General features: G+C 49.8%; 2 protein-coding genes across 3 annotated transcripts; both read right to left on the bottom strand.

Annotated features, from left to right (window-relative positions):
• Nucleotides 1–5,665: 5,665 nt before the first annotated feature.
• Nucleotides 5,666–14,737, bottom strand: HOXA5 (homeobox A5). 2 transcript variants are annotated; one of them, XR_006268556.1, is made up of 4 exons: nt 12,238–14,737; nt 10,919–11,230; nt 9,239–9,342; nt 5,666–9,154 (listed from the first exon to the last, which is right to left on the bottom strand). XR_006268556.1 is itself a non-coding variant. In XM_043463338.1 (2 exons), exons 1-2 carry the CDS (start codon nt 13,130–13,132, stop codon nt 10,980–10,982), a joined length of 1,146 nt encoding a protein of 381 aa, XP_043319273.1. In that variant the 5' UTR covers nt 13,133–14,737; the 3' UTR covers nt 10,202–10,979. The 2 variants fall into 2 exon arrangements, 1 of the variants encoding a protein (XP_043319273.1); XM_043463338.1 differs by lacking the exons at nt 5,666–9,154; nt 9,239–9,342 and having other exon boundaries at nt 10,202–11,230.
• On the bottom strand, nt 13,312–19,277 carry HOXA6 (homeobox A6). The gene is made up of 2 exons (XM_043463354.1): nt 16,461–19,277; nt 13,312–15,095 (listed from the first exon to the last, which is right to left on the bottom strand). The coding sequence occupies exons 1-2, from the start codon at nt 16,900–16,902 to the stop codon at nt 14,836–14,838; spliced, it is 702 nt and encodes a 233-aa protein (XP_043319289.1). The 5' UTR covers nt 16,903–19,277; the 3' UTR covers nt 13,312–14,835.
• Between the last annotated feature and the right edge of the window lie 604 nt (nt 19,278–19,881).

The following is a 19,881-nucleotide window of genomic DNA, read 5'->3' as shown; positions in this document are numbered from 1 at the left end:
CCTTCCTCCGGTCTCTTCCCCTCCCCCGCTGTCAAGAGCCCACCCCTCCCCCTCCCTCCGCCGCCTACGCCACCGAAGTTCGCGCCGCTCCTCCCCCACCCCCCCCGCGCGCGCGCGCGCGCGCCCTCTGTCCCGGCCGGCGCGCGTCCCGGCCGGCGCGCATCCCGCCCCGTACTTCCACGTGACCCGCCCCCGCCAATGTGCGCGCCGCGCGCGCGGACCCGGATCAGGAAGCGCGCGGACGGGTGATGGATGCTGCTGTCCCACTTCAGCCGAAGGGAGGGAGCTCGCGCTTTGGTCCTCCAACCCCCCAACTTTGAGTCCCGCTGGCAATTCGGGGACCGCAGGCTTCTGGTTCTCTCGCATGCCGGGACCGAGCCCTACGCGTGCCCTGGCCTAGGCCTCGGGGCAGCCAGGCGGCCGCGGCCAAGCGCTGACCTCGGGCCCCAGCCTAGCTTGGCTTGGAGTCCTCCAGAGTTCGAGGCCGCCTAGGGGAGGGAATGGCGTCGGGACCAAGGCGAGATGGGGTGGTATTCCGTTTTTCATCCTGGCCCCGGAATAAAACGAATGGGGCCAACAGACCAGTTTTCTCACCAACTGATTCCTTCCCCACATCGTGCTCACCGCATCCTCGCCCGTTGTACCTTGTTTGAGAAGTCAAGCAGGAGCCGAAAAGGGTGGGTGGGTCAGCAGCTGAGGGAAATCGGCCCCTAGATTTGAAACAAGACTATTCCAATAGAAGCGGATGAGCTTTTTTTTTTTTTTCCTTTTAGAAGCAGAATTGATTTGGTTATTTCCCTAAGAAAAACCAGAATTTCCTAATAGCGTCTCATTTGATGGAAGTGTCGATTTAGAATTAAATATGCTTGAATGTAGTAGGTGCGATTGTGAGAAAGAAAGTGGCCCAAGGGTGGGGATAGATAGAAGCGTCGATGCCTTCACCAAATTCACCATTGAGAACAACAATTTCCTACTTCAGAACAATCTCAAAGCAAAAACAAGCTAAGGATAGCATAGGCATTGTGTCGACGGGTCTTTTCCCGCTAAGAATTTTGTTTTGTCTTCGGGTGTTGCTTTTTCAGGCTGTATCTGACGTTAAAGTTATATTTAAAGATAATCTATAATTTCTGAATTGCTGAAAATTAGCATATTAACGATGTCAGTAGCTTTGGAAAGGAGAGAGAGGGCTGTTGCCTGCCATTTGGTAATTGAAATTTGATGGGTAAACTAATTACGCCATTATTAACAAATAAATTACTTATTAATTCCACCTAATGTTGATCTTTGAAGTAAATACTGATGCCTTCCTCACAGTGTGTATTTTCCCTTTCCTTTTCTGAGTAATAGACACACCTAGATCCTCTTTTCAGCCTAAATTAAAGCAGTGCAAAGTACCATAGTCACCATTCTAAAAATACTTTCATATTGGCATGCAAAGCAAGTATTTTTCAGCTGGTGCACCTTAGTTGATTTTTCAAAGAGCAATATAAACAGCCTTCTCACAACAGTCTGGAACGCAGACAAGGAAAGTTACAGCCTAAGCCTGGAGACACTTCAAAAGGAATGTCAATTCTATCTTCATTTATATGGGTTACTCATATGAGTTACGAAATGCTGGAATATATCCATTTGATGGATAGTCTTTAATGCCTAGCCACATAAAGCCTATTATATGGGACTAATCTTTAAACTAATTTAGGAAAAGAGGTTAAAAAAGGGATCATGTTAGCTTTCTAGCTGCAGTCATCCTGAAGTGGTACAAAGAGGTTTTCCACATTTGAAGAGAGATGTCCATCGACATGGGGCATCCTAAAAATTTTTACAAATGAAACCTAAGCCACAGACAGAAATCAACACTGAGTGTAATCTTTAGACATCCTCTTTAGACTCAAGGGAAATATCTAGCCTGTGATAGAACTGCCTAAACCAATATCACTGTACCGCAAGCAAAAATAACATATACATATGTATACTATATAACATGAATAATATATACATTCATAAAGTAATTAGCAAAACTGCTCACTGAGCTTCAGGGAAGAAAAAAACTGACAAGGAAATGTTACCTCCCTCCTTGTGTCATCAGACGAGGGTTTAACCATGTCTGTTCAATATTATTTACAGACACTAAAACACAAAATTCATGTTGTTTAGCCTCAGAACCTTCCACCCAGTTTCTATTTAAAAGTATTAAGGAGGTTCAGGCACTGTTTTGTATATGGTTAACCTAAACGAGTTAACTGCGCCTGTGTTTCGTGTGGCTCTATTCCTTTAGGAAGATGGGCTTACACAGAATCCCCCCAAGGCCTGTAACTTGTCTTTGTGGTTCCTATCATAAACACAAACGGAGCCAGGACCACCAAGTGTTATCTCCCACACCGACATTTTGACATTTTACTGCAAGATTTATGGCTGTAATAAACAATCTCAGTATCTTTTTTGATCCTTCCACAATCTCTCTTTGCAAGCCATAGTATCATTCCACTGAATGAAATAATCTTTTGAAAAAACAAACAAACAAACAAAAAAACCTCTTGCCTTCACATGAGATTCAAGACACCAACGTAAAGCCAGGAAGAAACTAACTCAATTAATAAATAAACTGAAGTTTACCGGCAGAATCTTGCCCGAAAAAAGATGGGATGCCCTGAAATCAAGCAGAGTGGGAACATGCTAATCTTCGCACACCAACTGGCTCCAGTCCCAAGCACGGTGAAAGCGTTATCCTTTTCTTGGGAAACTGGTAAGCATATTTCCTCATTTCCATGTGCAGGGATAATATATATTCCTAACCAAAGCGTTCTTAAAATCCCATTAAGTGAAATAACTTTTCGTCATGTCCTCAAATCCCAACTGGAGAAGGAAAGCAAAGGGAGTCCGAGGGAGAGAGAGGGTGAGAGGGAGGCAGTGTTTTGCAGCCTAGTTTGAATTTGATTTGAATTATTTTGAATATATTTGGAACAGCCTTCCCTCTTGAATGCAACCCTGTCCCAAGTTTCAAAGTGACCGAACAGTGACACCGTGTGCATTTTGTTTCTTATTAATCTTACACATTGACAGTCTTTGTTAAATCACAAGGCGCGCCCTTCACCAGCCGACATTTTCATATTTGTTAGACGCGCTGACCTGAAGTTCACCTCGGCCTTGGACTTTGCGCTTCTAAAAGGTCTATACAGTGCCTTTTAGAGAGCAGGATGCTTTGCCCAGGTCACTCCTTCTCAGGGAAAATCAAGGCGGGGGCGGGGATGGGGGGAAGCAAAGGAAATGTAAACGTTATGGAATGTATTGACTGTATTTGTCCTTTGTTCTCTAGAGCTAGGGTCCCTCAGACTGACTGTTCGCTATCTGAAGCACGTCTCTGGAGCGCTCAAGAGAGGGACTGAATTTCAGAATGCCTAATAGTGGCATTTGAGGGCTTCCCCCCTACCTATACTCGATAGGATTTTGGAGAAGCAATACTTTATCAGTCATTTGATCAATCAGTTGTCTTGGGGTAATTTCCTTAACAGTAGTTTATACTAATGAACACAACCCAGGCGTAAGGCATATGAAACTCATATTCAGATTAGATATAAATTTTAACCAGGGTTGTGTCAGAGGCCTAAAGATTAAAATCCTCCAAATTAAAAAAAAAGTAAGCACTCTAAAAGTGATAACTTCTGCAGGTACCTTTTCTCTGACTTGAAAAACTAGCTAAGAGGTGTCTGTGGTTATCGAAGCTGACATGTTCCTAAGGTGTGGCACGTTTTTAACCAATAACAAGGTTTTCTTGAAGAGACACATACTTGTCTTAGTGAGGAATACAGGGGGTTTCCGCTTTCTTCATCTCACTGGCCCAGATGTGGTGAAGGGTTCGTTGCTGTAATAGCAGTCACCACAGTTGTTCCCTTTCCTCTCATCTGGCACACCCCCATTTGGCTTCAAGCTCTTGGCCAGAGTAAAAACTTTACACATTGCACAGTGGAAACAATCTGACTACTTCCAGGGAGGCAGTGTTTGGGAAATATTTGCTTTATACCACTGAAGGTACCTGGCACCAGCAAACCCAATCAACCAGATTATAGTGGGATGATCTTAAATGTTCCTGCAAAGGTCTATATTCTGAGTAGCTGAATTAGCTTATCTCCAAAGTTAAAAGGAAAACCTAGGGAAAAAATTTCATTTTTCTCTTCTGTTTCTCTTCATAGATTACTTTGAAGATCAATACATAGAAAAGGAAACCATGTCCCCCAGAAAATAGATGCTAATGGCACCAGCACTTAAGGTTAATATAGGTGCATGAAAAATAAAATATTGCTTAGCTCTCCAGCTGCAACGCACACACGAGGCATGGTTCCAGTTGGCTTCCCTCACACACTATTCCCTTTCTTTCCCATTCTCCCGCCCTCCCTCCTTAGCTTGCTTCCCCTCTCCTTAGCTTTTATTCCAAATGTATTTTTAAGGAGTATTTTCTGGAGAATAGAAGTCTGTCACAGTGGTCTCATGAAGTGATCTGGCATTTGTGGATTCCACCTTCCAAATGGCATATTATTTACAGTTTATTCACCCATAAATTGTAGCATTTCTCTCCCATTCAGTGTAGGGTTAACAATAAGCATAAAGAAAAACGTTTGACAACAGGAGTATTTTCCTGGTACCAATAAGCATTTTCTCATTGGTGGGAAGGTAGAGGGTTTCCACTTCCTTCCTCCCCTTCCCGGCTCTTAGCATTTAGTGAGTGGAAGTTTCAGAAAAAAAGCATTCTGTGCTTGACAATGGCAAAGGATACATTTTGCAAGCAGTGCCTGTGTTTGCCCTTGTTTTCACACACTTTAGGGATCATTATAGGTACTAAAAAGGAAAAAAAAAAATTAGCCCATCAACATCACAGTTTTCAAAGAGAGGAAGGTTCCTTCTCCACTCTTTTCCCTTTGAAGGTATGATGAAACATTGGCAACTTCCTACATAATTTTTTTAAAGGTCCACTAATGAGTTTTCAGCTTTTTTTTTGAGACAAACCCACAGATTCCTGGATTCTCCAGCATCTAAGTGTTGGTGTTTCAATAATCTATGCCTATTTACCTGCTGCTATTCCCTTAGAATGGGAGTGATCATTCAAGATGAAATACAGCATGTATTACTCTTGAAAAGAGGAATTTTCTATCCTTCCCTTCGTAATTGAGGTCATTCAACCACTAGGGTTCACCTGGAGTCCACGCCGTGATACACGCGTCACTCCGAGCCATTTTATCTTTTGTACTGATAGTCAAGATCGCAGCTCTAACATTGACATCAAACTCTGTCTGGGCAGCTGACTAAGAGTGCCGCACGATGTAAACTTTTGACCCTCAACTTTCTGACCTGCAGTTACAGCCACAAAGATACACAACTCTGTGCCTCTTCTCTCCAGGGGAAGCGCCCCCCACCACTGGAGCAGCTCAGGGACGCCCTGCTTCTGCCACCGCCTTTTGGAATAAGAGGGCGAATTGGATATTTCTGTGTGTTTTTAACTGTATTTCCCGTTGAATCGGCCTCCTGCCTCCTTTTGTCATCACTTAAATAGGAATGAGATGATTTTAAAATCACTCATCATTACATTTACTAGGAAAATTTGGAGCAGAAGACTTTTTCGAGAGGACCCTCGCACAAAGTGAAAGAAAAAAGATGGGGGAGAAAACAGGCAATGGAAGCTGGAGACTTTTCCTTTATTTAAAAATAAAGACGCAGCCCTAATTGTTGGGAGAGCTGGCCCAGGCAGGAGAGTTGACTGTGAACTTGTACTAAAGCGTGCTCTGCTGGCGATTCCTAGGGTGTGCAGATTTATCTTCTCTGCATTTACTTAACCCGGCAGTGAACTGCACGGGCGTCATTTGTTAGGCGATGACAGACTTCACCTCCAGCAAGGGCTGCTTCACAAAATCGCAATAATTACCCAATAACCTTCATAACAAATATTATTATTGAAAAGACCGGTTTGTGGGGAGGGGAACTGATGGGGGAAAGGCAGCTTTCTTTGCAGGAAAAACACCAAATAAAACAGACCTAGGCAGACCTTCTAGTCCTGGGGTTTAGAATGGCTAGGACTGTGGCTCCCCTCTCCAATGTGGGTGGGAGCCTAGGCAGACCCCCTCAGCCCAGTCTGGAAGCCCCGTGTATAGTTTTGTCATTGTCTAGAAAGACATGCCTTAGAAGCCAAAGGGATGGCACCCACAACGTTCTGCACTCTCCATGGTGGGCAAACCTCAGACAAGACTCCAGAGTGAAGATGGGAGAGAGGCTTTGAAGGGCATATTTTAAGCTAAAAGAATTGTTTTCCTCTTTAACAGCCTATCTTTCAGGATGTAATTTGCTCTCCCCTCATTAATTGTTTGGATATAATATTCTTCACATCTCAACAACTGAACATGACTCCGTTTCTAGTAGAAATTTCTGTGTTGTTCTCTCAGAATGCCAACAATGAAGCAAGGGGAAAGAGTGGTGGTGGGGGTAAGGAATCTTGGCATAATGTTGTGAAATTAGACCATGGAAACCCTAACAAACCCCTAAGTAAGTGTGACCAGAAGCTTCCTATTATATTTATAGTTCAGGAAATATTGTCTCTTCAGCCTGTAGAAACAAATGGGCCCCGGCACATTTCGGATGCCTTCTCCTTTTACAAGGCTAGGATCACAGACAGACTCTACAGCCATCGGCTGAGGCTAGATGTCTTCATAAAGCCCTCAGGGTGACAGAGATTTTTTTTCCTAGGTAAGTTCCTCTGCAAAAACAACCCCAAAAGAATGCACAAGAAAAAAACAACTTTATCTACAAAACAAGCAGATAACCAGTCATCCTCTTTATGATGCTTCCTATGAAAATAGGAAGAAAAAAAATTCCTCCAATACCGCTCACATAGGTCTGCCTGGATGCTGTATTTTTTAAAGTCGTTTAACCCCATGTGCGTTGGCCTGCTCTTAAACTCTAAAGTTTTATGATAATTACAATAGACAGAAATAAGCAAGCTGACAATATTTATAGCCCATATATTTTTTTAATGCATGGGAAAGATTCCCCCATATTGTGTGATACTGGTCCAGAGACTTTCTGCCCATTCCCACACCCCAGGGTGGGATGCGATCACGGAAGTGGTATGGACACTTCCTCCAGGCAAGTTACCTAAATGAACCTGTCAGGAGCCCTATCCCTCTTTTTTCTGCCACTAATTTTAGTCACCAAGAAATCACTCATGCAGGATCACCAAATGAGTAACTAAAGTAAAACCCTTAACCCAGTGTTTTCCATTAAAGAACCTGAAACTCAGAGTAGCAGAACAAAGACTCCAGAATTCTAACACATAATAAAAGAGAACCCAAATAAAGTTAATATTCTGGTTCTGACTAAGATACAGACCCAGCTTCCTAAGTGCTGAACTATCAATGCTCACTTTAATAGGTTACATGAAAGGACTTCAGAGATTCGCCTTCCCACTACTCAAGAGGAGTGGGACTTGTGGGAGGGTTTCAATTTTTCAAAAAACTTCTGAGGTTTTGCTTTCTGGACCTCTGAGTTTGGGGATATCCGTTGGACTTAGGTTGAGTGAAAGTGGCCTCTGCACAATGAAATTTGTGGAAATTCCAAATTACACATTAAATGTTTCCACTTGAAGGACTTTACTTTACAGTCAGCACTTGCAGAAAATTTCCCTAAGGAGAAAAGCATTTGGAGACAGAAGATCCCAATTTCTGTTTCACTTCTGGATTGGGGGAGTTGGCTTAGTTCTTCATCCAGGATGGGGAAAATCTGCTAAATCCCTTGTGGGTACCCATTCAGGGAAAGGACCCAGGATAGGCCGCAGGGTCCCCAGTCATGGCTTTGCCACTGAAGAATGTAGGGGGTTGGGGCCAGAAAGGGTGGCTGAGACCAAGCTGCAACTGTACCCAGGAAAAATTTATCTCACCCATTGGTGCAATATTGGGAACTGTTTTGGAAATCACAGATTATGTAAATTTCCTGGGATCAAACAGAAAGAGCAGCTAACAAAAGAAAGGCGGAAATCTCCTACTGACAAACGACCAATTTCTCCCCTAAACTACCCTTTATGATGTGTGAGGAAAAACAACCTAATGGCTCTGGGGGCTTTTAAGTTGGGCATTGAAGACACTTCGATTTCCCCTCAAACTTCAGGGCACAGTTTGCAACAGAGACTTTGCCTGTATATTGAGGGGGAATAAATTTCTCTAATCTTACGTGTTATCTAGGGAGATGGCTAAGTTGCCTTTTGAGGGTCCTGTGCCTGGATGGTTTAATTCTGCAAAGGAGGAGAGGAAAAGGAAAGAAGAGAGGGGGAAGAAAGGCAAGGCGGAAGAAAAGAAAGCGCTGCAACTCCTTTCATTTAGACTGGGGATTCAAAGACTAAAGTTAAATCCGGCCATAAAGTTTATTGCTTCAGACTCACAGGCGGGTGAGAACAATCTCCCCGAAATAAAAAGAACGTGCAGGCAAACAAGGTTCAGGGCCTCATCCCGGGTGGGGGCGGGGAGGGGGTGCTGAGCCCTCCCCCCAGGTGGGGACCTGCGGTCCCCAGCGTCCCGCGGGTGCCCGCGGCCTGGCCTCGGCCTGGCAACCCTGGGGCCCAGCCCGGAGGTGTGCCCCGCCGGCCCCTGCCACCCTCGGGCTCTACCGAGCCGGCCTGCGACCCGGCCCCGAAGGCCGTCGCCTCGATTCAATGCTGCCAAATGACCCCGGCCCGCGAAGACGTATTGCCACAGCCCCGTAAGGAATCCCGCCAGAGTCCTCCTCGGCCCTGCTCGGGCCTTTCTTTCAAACTCCCCAGCGCGCCCGGGCGCAGCGCGGCCTCGGCGCCCGCGGCCCGCGCCCCCCGGGGCTCCCAGCCCCCACCCAGGGCTCCGCAGACCCCGCAGAGCCCGGCCCGCCAGTCCCGGGATGGGGGCGACCCTGCCCAGTCTCCGCATGCAGGCCCACTCACACACAAAAATCATCTTTTTGCACGCCGGCGAGAGCAGCGGAAGTCATTAACATCCGCGCTGGTGCAGCAATTAAAGTTAGGCCTGGGGATGCGGCGCGGCCACTGGCGCCTTGCACCGTGATGCCTCCGAAGCTAGCTCCTGGCGCTGCTCCTTTGAGCCGAGGGAAAGTCTGCTCTCCCCTTTGGAATTCTGAGGCAACCCCAGAGTTACTGAACCAGAGAGAGAAAGAAAGATGGAGAAAGAAAGTTTTCAGAGTACAAATAAACTTGAAAGCGCTCAGGGGACGAGCTTACCTTAACTCGGAGGTAGCCATTTTTCAGAGAGTTTTGAGAACTTGTGGTTTGGACACTTCTGGACCTAAAATTGACAATTTGAATGACCAGGCGGCACACGTAGCCTGCAAAAGAGTCAAATGGAGTCCAGCGTCAGTGAGATTATATGTTATGTGGTATATAATGTTGGATGTCAACTCCCCAAAACCATAAAACTTACTTTAATGGCCCCACGTGACGTTTTATAGCCAGTGAGCCGATCTGTCTGTGCTATGGATGATTTTACGATCTAATTCATAGACAAAACCCTATTCATTTGGCACCCAAATGTCATATAGCCGGAACTGGGGCTTATAAAGTTTACTGTTTTATAACTTTTAAAAGGAAAGACGGCATCAGTGTAAGCAGTCGGTAAATGTGCAAATCTCTAGTTGCTGCTTTAGCTGCTCTGAGGAGTTTCCCACTCAAGCTAGGATGGGGTAAGTACCTTCCATTTGTAGCAAATTAATTGTAGCAAAAGAAGCCAGCTGGGTTCAGGAGGGCGAGGAGTGGGAAAGAGTGCCTGGGTGGGTTAGGGGTAGAGGGTCTGGGGGCCACAGCTTGACACAGTAGCCTTCTCAGCAAGTGGAGGCCTAGGATGGCCTTCAGAGAGAGGCAGCAACTGTGTGGGCCCCTGAGGGCCGCTAACAAAGCCCTGGGCTTTTTCTCCTTTTTCTTTTTTTGATACCCAGCCAGTTAACTTGGTTTCCTCAGAAACAGGCAGGTTAAACTCAGGCTTTACAAGCACCTAAGGCTTTCCTACCTCCTGCCCTGAACTCTCTGCTGGGTCAGAGTTAGGGAGGCCGCGGGTCAGGCTGCTGGTTTGAGGTCCCCTTGCACAAGCAGGCTGCTCAGGTAGCCACAGACTCACTGCCTCCCCGCATCAGACAGACAGACAGAAGAGCAGAAAGAGCCGCTTGCTATTTGGCACAAACCAGACCAAGAGAACTTACAATAGAAAGTTTATTTTTTGTTTCCAGTCAGTATTTTTTCCTTAAAAACAAATACCAAAAAAAAAAAAAAGCTGATCACAGTTTGCTTAAACAGCCAGACTTGGACAATATTTGTAACTTTGTTCACAAAAACATACATCACTGAAGCTGCGCTTATAAGAGCCACTTCCAGAGTTCGTGCAAAGGGTCCTACAAAGGCACGCAGGGACACACCGCTCAGAGTCACAGTTTTCTCACAGAGTCACTAGTCACTACACGTCGAACAAGTTAAGTTGTGTCTCATCAAGTCACCTCTACAACAGCATTAATTACACAAGGAATATAGGTAGTTTGAATAAAAATATCTTTAACAGCTTGGAGCTATTGAGACAGGGACACTTCCACTCACATGCACAGTTAAACAACTGGAGTGCAACACACAACATTGGCACTAAACGAGGTCGAAGGGGGGCTTTTTGTGTGTTTTTTTCTCTTTTCTTTTTTGTTATAGTTACTTCAAGTAACACAGCTTGCTTCATATAAATAAGTTAAAACATCTATTTTTTTTTTTCAAGACAAAGCCATTCAGGACAAAGAGATGAACAGAAAGCATATCTACTTATACAGGCGCTATAATGGCAATAAACAGGCTCATGATTAAAAGATGAATTAGAGCAACGAGAACAGGGCTTCTTCACAGAAGGAACACAAGGGAATTTCAGAAAGTCACCTTAGTACTGACACTACGCGGGATCCGCTAATACTGCTCAGTACTTTAAACGCTCAAATACTCAGGGGCGGAAGGCCCCTCCCGCCGCCGCCATGCTCATGCTTTTCAGCTTATTATCTTTTTTCCACTTCATTCTCCGGTTTTGGAACCAGATTTTAATTTGTCTCTCCGAGAGGCAAAGAGCATGTGCTATTTCAATCCTTCTTCGGCGGGTCAGGTAGCGGTTGAAGTGGAACTCCTTCTCCAGCTCCAGGGTCTGGTAGCGCGTGTAGGCCGTTCGGGCCCTTTTGCCTTCCGGGCCGCCTATGTTGTCTGCAACAGAAAAGTCAGCGGTTTAGCCACCCACTCCTCAGCCTCTGGCTACCAAAACGTCCACCAGCTGGAACTGCCAGGGTCCTGGACAGGGAACAGGGGAAAAAAGCTCAACAAGTCCTTCCTCCTCGCCCGCCCACCCACCCCTCCCTCCCGAATTTCCTTCCCTCTTCCTTCCTAGAGAGAAAACAATACAATTTGGACTCTGGGAACAATCGGCCCATCCGAGGTTGAAGCCGCGTCCCGGGAGGATCACCCGGCTTTCCCCCGTCCCTCTCTTGCCCTTTGGACCTGCCTCTGGCGTCCCGAGGCAGGGCACAGCCCTCTCAGGCTGCCCGACACTCAGACACCCACCAAAGCAAGGCCCGTTTCTGTGCGCCCAAGTGGCCTCCAGGTCACCCTCAAAGTTCCAGCCCCGCGAGGCGCCTCCTGTTCCAGCCTGCACGCTTGGGGCGCCTGCTTTCTTTTTTCTTCCTCCCCCTTCTTCTTCCCTTTCCTTTCCTGCTCTTCCTCCTGCGCCCAAACTTCAGAATCTCGCCAGCTCTCGCCTCGATGATTCCCCCCCAAGCCCCTTTTCGGGGACTCTAATTAGTAACGCTGTTTCCCCAGCGTAGCCCTCCTCATAAATTATCCGCCCTGACAAGCCCGATTCACGGCCCTTACTGCCATCCTCTACCCCTCTGCTCCCTGCTCGACTGGCCTGACCCGTCAGCGCGTTCCGAGGCGCTGGGGTTCGATATGTTTTTGTTTTTCCTTTCCCCCCTCATTCAACGTCTAAACTTGCCTGACCAACGGCCCCTTTCCCCGCAACCCCCCATTTGTGAGAGCCCAGCGCTGCAAAGAGGAGGAAGAAGGAAGGCAGGGGAAGGAGAACGGCGGGAAGAGGCTCCACCGGGCTGGGAGAGGGGAAACCAGGAGAGACCGGGAGAGAGAGGGCGGTAAAGGAGATGGGAGGGGGACCGAGAGTCGCACCCCCGCGGCTGGATTTAGGAAAAGGCTGGCTTTACCATGACTTATGTGCAGCTTGCGCATCCAGGGGTAGATCTGGGGTTGGGCGGGCGGCGCCGGGCTCGGCTCGCTCTGCGCGCTCGCCTGCTCGCTGCTGGCGGGGGCGTCCTCCTCGGCTCCGGACGCCGTGCCAACCCCCTCTCTGCTGCTGATGTGGGTGCTGCCGGCGTTGGCCGAGGCGCCGCTGGAGTTGCCCAGGGAGTTTTTCCCGCCGTGGTGGCTCTCGCTGCCGGGCGAAGGGGCCACGGCGGAGCAGGGAAGCGGGTCGGGCGGAGGCGAGTGCGTGGACGTGGCCGGCTGGCTGTACCTGGGCTCGGCGGGCGCCGCGCTGGCGCCGGCCGCGTAGCTGCGGGCGCGCTCCCCGGAGCCAAAGTGGCCGGAGCCCGAGCGGCCGACGCTGAGATCCATGCCATTGTAGCCGTAGCCGTACCTGCCGGAGTGCATGCTCGCCGAGTCCCTGAATTGCTCGCTCACGGAACTATGATCTCCATAATTATGCAACTGGTAGTCCGGGCCATTTGGATAGCGACCGCAAAATGAGTTTACAAAATAAGAGCTCATTTGTTTTTTGATATGTGTGCTTGATTTGTGGCTCGCGGTCGTTTGTGCGTCTATAGCACCCTTGCACAATTTATGATGAATTATGGAAATGACTGGGACATGTACTTGGTTCCCTCCTACGTAGGCACCCAAATATGGGGTACGACTTCGAATCACGTGCTTTTGTTGTCCAGTCGTAAATCCTGCCTGATGACCTCTAGAGGTAAACTCGTGCACTAATGGGGGAGTTGGGTGGAGGCGAGAGGGGTGGCGCGCGCGCCCCAGGCGCGTGCCCGCCGCCCGCCGCCGTCGTTCAGTCGGACTCGAGCGCCACCCGCTGGAGGCAGAGCGCATCGCTCCGCTTCCGACCCGGGGCTGCGAGGGCCGGGGTCGAATTGAGGTTACAGCCCATTATGGCAAAATTATTGCATTTCCCTCGCAGTTCCATTAGGATGTACCAATTGTGAGGCCGTCAGCTGCCGATCGCGTGCCCGGCGAGGTTGCACAGGACTGGGGGAAGATGGTGACTTGAATTTTATTTACAACAACTTTATTTCCCCGCTGTGTAGCCCCTCTTATTTTTTGTGGCGAGATTGGGGTCGGTTCTGCCCGTCGTGCCGACAGCTCTGAAATTTGAAAATGCAGATATCACCTTCGGGGAAGGGGGGAGGCCATTTAGCCAATTGGAGAAATAAATCCTACCCGCAGCAGCAGTTACAATTATGGCTCTGTTTTTTCGAGCGCGTGAGGGGCAGTGTCCCTGCCGCTCTTAAATGACAGGCGTCTATTAAAGATAGCTTTTGTGTAGTGTTTCTCCGAGGCGAGGTCAAATTCCATACACTTTTATAACCAGAGTCGATTTTTCTTGCGTGTAAATATGGTTCTCCTGTCATTAGTTTGCTATTTGATTTGCTTTGAGTATCCAGCTTGGAGAATCTTCACCACCCAGTCCCTTTCCTCTAGCCAACCGGGCCCCAAGTCGGAGGGTTCTCGGTGAACCCAGAGTGGGCCCAGGCTCCTCACAGCCACAGAAGCTGTTTGGGGCTGGGGATCCGTGGGCCGAATTATTAGGGTCTTGCTTAGACCTCCAGGAGTAAAATGAGGGCGCTAATGAAAGCATTTTGTGGCAGTGCCTAGTACCTCCGTGGTTATCTTTCTGGGTTCTGAAAGACGAAAGTAAATCACAAATATAGCCTAAAGGCGAGGCGGGGGAGTCTCCCCAGTGGAGGCCAAGCATCTCAGGCGCCCCTGGCACGTTTGAAAACCAGGACTCTTGCGGCTCCCATGGCTCTGGGCCGTCTCCTTAGGTCCTGAAAGCTGTTGCGGTGGCAGCGCCGGCGCTGTCGGAGGCGGGGAGCCGGAATCCGGAGCTCAGAGCCTTCGGGGAGCCCAGTCGCTTCCAGGGCTGTGAAGTTCCACCCGTGCCCAGGTTGGCTCGGCTGGGCTGAGGTTGCTTCTTCTCCACGGACGGTTGCGCGCGGGGCCGAGAGACAAGCCTCTCTCTCTGTCCCCCTTTGTTCCTCGCGCGTCTTCCTGTCTGGGGACGGCCTAGAAGGCCACGGCAGAGCTGGGGCCCCAGACTTTAGGCCCCCTCTTCCCAGTGGTCGGGGTTGATTTGGTGATCAAGATCTCTGGGGCTTGGTGGCGAGGAACTGAGGCGGAAACACGCCCAGACACCAAAACGGGCTCGGTCCCCGGGTTCCTTCCTCTCCAGTAACCCAGCGACCCGAGCTCAGGGCCGTGCAGAGGCGCTAATACAAGAGCCGGGGACGGATTCGGGGCGGGCCCGGAGATCCGGATCCGGCTTGGGCAGCCTGGGAGATCGGGACTGCGTGTGCAGTGCGTCTCGCTCTACCGCTGGGATTGGCTGTGTGGGATTTTTTTTTTTTTTTCCTTGTAAGAAATAAATGCTCAGGCGTTTGCAAAGCGCCGGGCTCCCCTGAAGCTTCGAAAGCCCCCGTATGAGAGCAGGCGGGAAGAAAAGTTGGGGAGCAGGCGAAGGCAAGGGGGCAAAGCCAAGGGAGGTTGCGGCGCGGGCCTGGTCCCTGCCCAGGCGTCTATTCGCCCGCCTTTGCCTCAGCGTCCTCCCCGCTGGGTTGTGTGGAATTGATGAGTTTATTTTCCTTTTTCCACTTCATGCGGCGGTTCTGGAACCAGATCTTGATCTGGCGCTCGGTCAGGCAGAGCGCGTTGGCTATTTCGATGCGGCGGCGCCGCGTCAGGTAGCGGTTGAAGTGGAACTCCTTCTCCAGCTCCAGCGTCTGGTAGCGCGTGTAGGTCTGGCGGCCTCGGCGCCCGTGACTCCCATACACAGCACCTGCAGGCAGAAATGGCCGGACGCCAGTAAGCCAGGATCCAGGCAGCCTGACCAGTCAGCCCTGAGCCCCGCGCCCTGGTCTCGGGGCTGGAAACCACCCGCCTCTCCCACTATGTCTGGGGCCCGAAAGCGGACTGGATGGGAGAAGATTATTTCATACCAAGCGAGATCTTTTCCACCTAAAACGACTTGGAGTGGGAAATGATTGTTTTTGCAAAATCTGCTCAGTAAAAATATTACAAGAAAAAAGAATAGAACAGCATTCTTAAATCCGGGCACCTAAGTCTGTTTTGTGGGGGTACAGTGTGTGTGTCTGGAAATGATGGGTTTGGAACCCTGTGAGTAGGGTACACACTCCCAATTCACACACCGACCTCTGTGGAGTTATTACTGTGGTCAGTACTTCAGGACACAACATACTTTTTGGAAAATTTTAAATGGTCAGCCCTCTTAGATCTTTGCAAATGCTTTCCCATTGTATGGTCCTTCTGAGAAAAGCAGAGCTCTTGAAAACACAAGTGAATTTTAAAGCAAAAGACTGTAAGTTTTAAAATCTGCATTAGGCTCTGTCCTCCAAGAATTCCCTGTGGAGTTTTTGGAAATTAGGGGCAAAGAGATGGAGATATGGGCCATCTGGGGCTTCTAGAATGTAGGGCTGTGATGGGCTATCTATTCTGATGCCAGAAAGACCCATGGGTTGGGGGCTCCCCCCAAGTTGGGTGTGTGAGACTCAGGCAGGGCCTCAGAAGGAGGCAGAAGTTGGCTGTGAGTGAGCAGTTGAGTGGAGGGGGAGGAGGGGAGGGAGGAGAGAGCGGAAAAATCCTGAGGCCAAGGATGTGGCCCTCCAAGGCTTTGGGGAGACACTGCAAGGGGCCAAATGAGGGCCTCTTTCTAGATGGGTTTCTGAAGGGCAGAAAGGTGAGGAGCCAGTGAGGGAAAGAGGCGTTCTCAGGCCGGGTGCAGAAGGCCATCACGACTGGGCGAACCTTGCAGGGTGTTACCAGGGTGCAGGGTGGGCAGGCACACTCTCCCATCCAGCCTTGCTCTCTCGTCAGACTGCCCCGTCACTGGGTCTCACAGAGCATGGAGACCCCCCACCCACGCTCCCCTAAGGTGTCACCTTACATGGGCACTAGCGCCCTGCCTTCACTCTTTCACAGCTTGATTGTCCCATTGGGAATGGGTTGGGTTTATTAAAAAAAAAAAAAAAAAAACCTTTTAAAAAACCCAAGAAACTTTGTTCATTCTTTCCTCCTTTCTTTCTGTGTCCTCTTTCTACTCTGTCTCCTCCTTCCTTCCTTCTTTCCCTGCCTCCTTCCCCCTCTCCCTCCACTCTCTTTGAGGGGCTGCAGGGAAACACCTTACCCGCGCAGGAGTTCATCCGCTGCATCCAGGGGTAAACAGGGCTCGTGTACTTCCGGTCGGTGCCTTCGTCATGGAGGGCTTTGCCCGGCACGCTGCTGCTGTCGGGTTTGTACTGCTGCTCGGGAGAAAAGTGCAGGTAGTCCCCGGGGCCCCTCTGCTTGCCACTGCCCGAGGGCGAGGCGCCACTGAGGTCCTTATCAGAATAGAAACACGAGGCCCCGTACTCGTAGGATGCCCGGTTGCAGGCCAGGACCGAGTTGGACTGTTGGTAGAAACAAGGTGAGGTGTACGTCTTGTCCGGGAGGCTCGACGCCCCGTACGAGGCCGGGAAGGGCCTCAGCGCGTCATAGCCGGCCGGATAGAGGGGCAGCTGGCCCAAGAAGGAGTCCTGGCCGCTGGGCAGGCTCCCGGGGAAAGTGGGATTCACAAAATAGGAACTCATTTGCGCGCCCCTCTGCAGGACTGTGATTTGTTGTGTATTAGTACATCTGGCTATAACTATTAGTAGTCATCGAACTGGTTTGTTTCTGGATGGCCGAACGCCAAAAGCGACAGCAGCAAATCGCACCAGCTGACGCGGCGGCGGCCAATGGGAGCGAGCGCCGGAGCCCGCTCCCCGGGGACCGCGGCGACCGAGGCAGCAAAGTTACAAACAGCCCCCAGTCCGCCCGCCCGCCGCCCGCCCGCCCGGCAGATTGATGGGCGCGCACAACCAACCCGCCCGGCTCTCTCCCCCAACGCCGGCGGCGGGCACAGCCCGGGCAGGGGCACCGGTGTCCCGGCCGCCGCAAAGGCCCAAACAGGCCCGGTCTCTCCTCCTTCCCTTTTGCCTTGTTGGATTTTGCTGGTTTTTCTCTCCAAACAGGAAACCTGACAGCCCCGCGCCGGGAGGGGCGGTGACAAGGATGACTCTACTCAGGGCGGGCCTGCCCTACCGGCAGGGCCCCGAGTTTGCCCCCTCCCCCTGCACTCCTCTCCCCGTGGGTGCGGGTTACCGACATGCAGAAGGGATCTGAGAAACCAGGCCTGCGCCCCAGTTCTCTCCTACGCCTTAGGAATCGGTGCATCATCTCCTCCTCTCTTTCCCCAGTCCCACCAAGGGCCTGGGCCTCGCCACCAAAGGGAAAGGCTCACCTCCAGCCAACCAGGGCTAGGATGAGGCTACTCTCTTCCCCTGCCGGCCCCCTACTCCCACGTACAACATGTCTCCTTTGAGTCTCCAGAGGCCTCCTTACAATGGCCAGCTATTGCCTGGCCTCAAAGCGCTCGCACACGCAGGCACACACACACACACAAGCTGTGAGCCCCGCTCTGGCTGCCTCTGAACCCAGGAACGCAGAGGCTGGAAACCACTGGTTTCAACAAGAAAGAAATATACAGAGGAATGGCTGTGAGACTGAGTTCCAAAGCCAGCCCTAGGACCTGCTCCCCTCTCGCGCTCCGGGCTGGGTGGCAGAGATGAGACAGATCCAGATGTGGAAACTCTGCCCTCATTTCAGAGGTGCTAGTGACCCAGGGTGCCTGGCTCAACCCAGCAGAGAGGGCAGCTGTGCTGGCCCAAGGCGGTGGCAATAATGAACGTGCTTGGTTTCTGGGTCACCTGTCCAAAGGGCACTGTCCTGGAATATATCCCTTTCCTGCCTTTTCTGGGACTTTGGGGGAACCTGCCACCCACTGTGGCTCCAGAACCAGAAACAGTTGTCTCCCCAGCTCCAGAAATTATTTGAATTGCGTTTACCACAGTCGCAGGCCTGGCCTTCCCCAGACAGGACATGAAAAGCCTGTCCTGGGCTGTGCTCTCTTGCCTGAGAGCTGTGCCTTCAAGATAGTTGACTTTTACAGTGCATAGATCAATCTCATTTTGTACAATGTGGTACCATTCCAATGGCATTTTTACAACTGTATTTGTTAGGCTTGTAAAACCCTTGAATTAGCTTTAAAGTCCTCAATTCTGTGGAGCTTGAAGAAAGACTTATTTATATGATTTGGTTGAATTTCCGGAGGATGTTTATAAGATCTGTAAAACTGGTGAATGCAGGCTGATGGGGTTCAGAACTTGGGGGGGATGGCAAGGGTCCCCGAGGAATCTGGCAACGACTTCCTTAATCTCTTCCTTGCTTTTCAATTTTTTCCCCTCACTTCCCCCAAGGAAAAAAATTTGAGAAAAGACTGGGCTCTGATTGGCCTCCCCAGAGACTATGGTGCATCCTTGAAATCAGCTGCTGCCCACTGAATGGGGGCTGCACCCAGAAGCCTTCTGCCTGTGCCCCAATCAATTGAACCTGGGAAAGTTTCTCTTTTGCATATATAAATAATGGCCTGGTAGGAGAGGATATAATTTTAACTTGCCCTCAAATTTCTTTAGGAAAAGGATCTGATAGGTGAAAATTAAAACTTGAGAGTCGAAATTTTTAAAGGGATTTTTAAAAAGCTGTGTTAGAAGAAAATGTTTGAGTTGTTCTTTAAACAATGCCATCAGATGACAGTGATTTCCAGCAAGTTATTAAGTTATTAAGATGAAAATAATCATTTGGAGATGTTGATAAATGTTTATGTTTATCATTTCTGCTTTATTCTTCTAGGTTCCACATAGTGTTGGGGCTGGGGGCAATTTACTACTATTATTAGTATCAAACCATAAGGTTTGATCTGGATTCTCAATCTAATCATTGTCTCAGTCAACAAAATATTTGATCTCTCAGCTAACAGAGAAAATAGCGTATTTCTAGCTTCTATAGGCACTAAGATGGAAAAAATATATTACACTGAAATCTCTAGGTGTTAGCCAAGGCTGGTACATATCATGTTGGCAGCTGCCCAATTTATTTCTCCAACCAGCATTAGCTGCATATATATATATATATATATATATATATATATATATATATATATATATGTAAAGAGAGAGAGCGCGCCCGCACTCCTTTCAGGCAAGAATAGAAGCCCCAGACGCTGGAGGGAGCCTCTCCTGGGAAGGTGAGAATGGCCACCAGGGTTCTTTCCTCGTTCAAAGCCACACCGAAAACCCACTTACCTTTCAGCTGTTCTTCAAGGCGGACGGGATGGTGAGCAGAGCCTCACACTTCGCCCTTTCCCTGGGCTGCCCACTGAGCTCCTCGACCTCCGCGGGTGTGGAGGGAGGCCTGCTGTCGTGCGGGGGGCTCCTTGAGGGCCCCCGTGTCCACTGGGCTCGCTGGCCCAGGCCAGAGCCCATAGCACACAGGTGCGGCCTCTGCTTGTCACAGGCCCTCGCGTGGAGCCAAAGCCCGCCTTCCTTGCCATAGCCAGTCCTCCTCAGAGTCAGCCAGGCCTGCAGGCCCCAGGACTAGGAGTGATAGCTCCAATTTCTAAATCCCAAAGCGCGCGCGTTTCCCGAACCAGCGTGCGCCCCCGGGGCGCCTTGGAACGCGCAGTTTGGAGA

This window comes from Cervus canadensis, chromosome 3 (assembly GCF_019320065.1).
Source record: "Cervus canadensis isolate Bull #8, Minnesota chromosome 3, ASM1932006v1, whole genome shotgun sequence".
Lineage (NCBI taxonomy): Eukaryota > Metazoa > Chordata > Mammalia > Artiodactyla > Cervidae > Cervus > Cervus canadensis.
The sequence above is the reverse complement of the archived record's forward strand: the minus strand, read 5'-3'. Positions and strand labels throughout refer to the sequence as shown.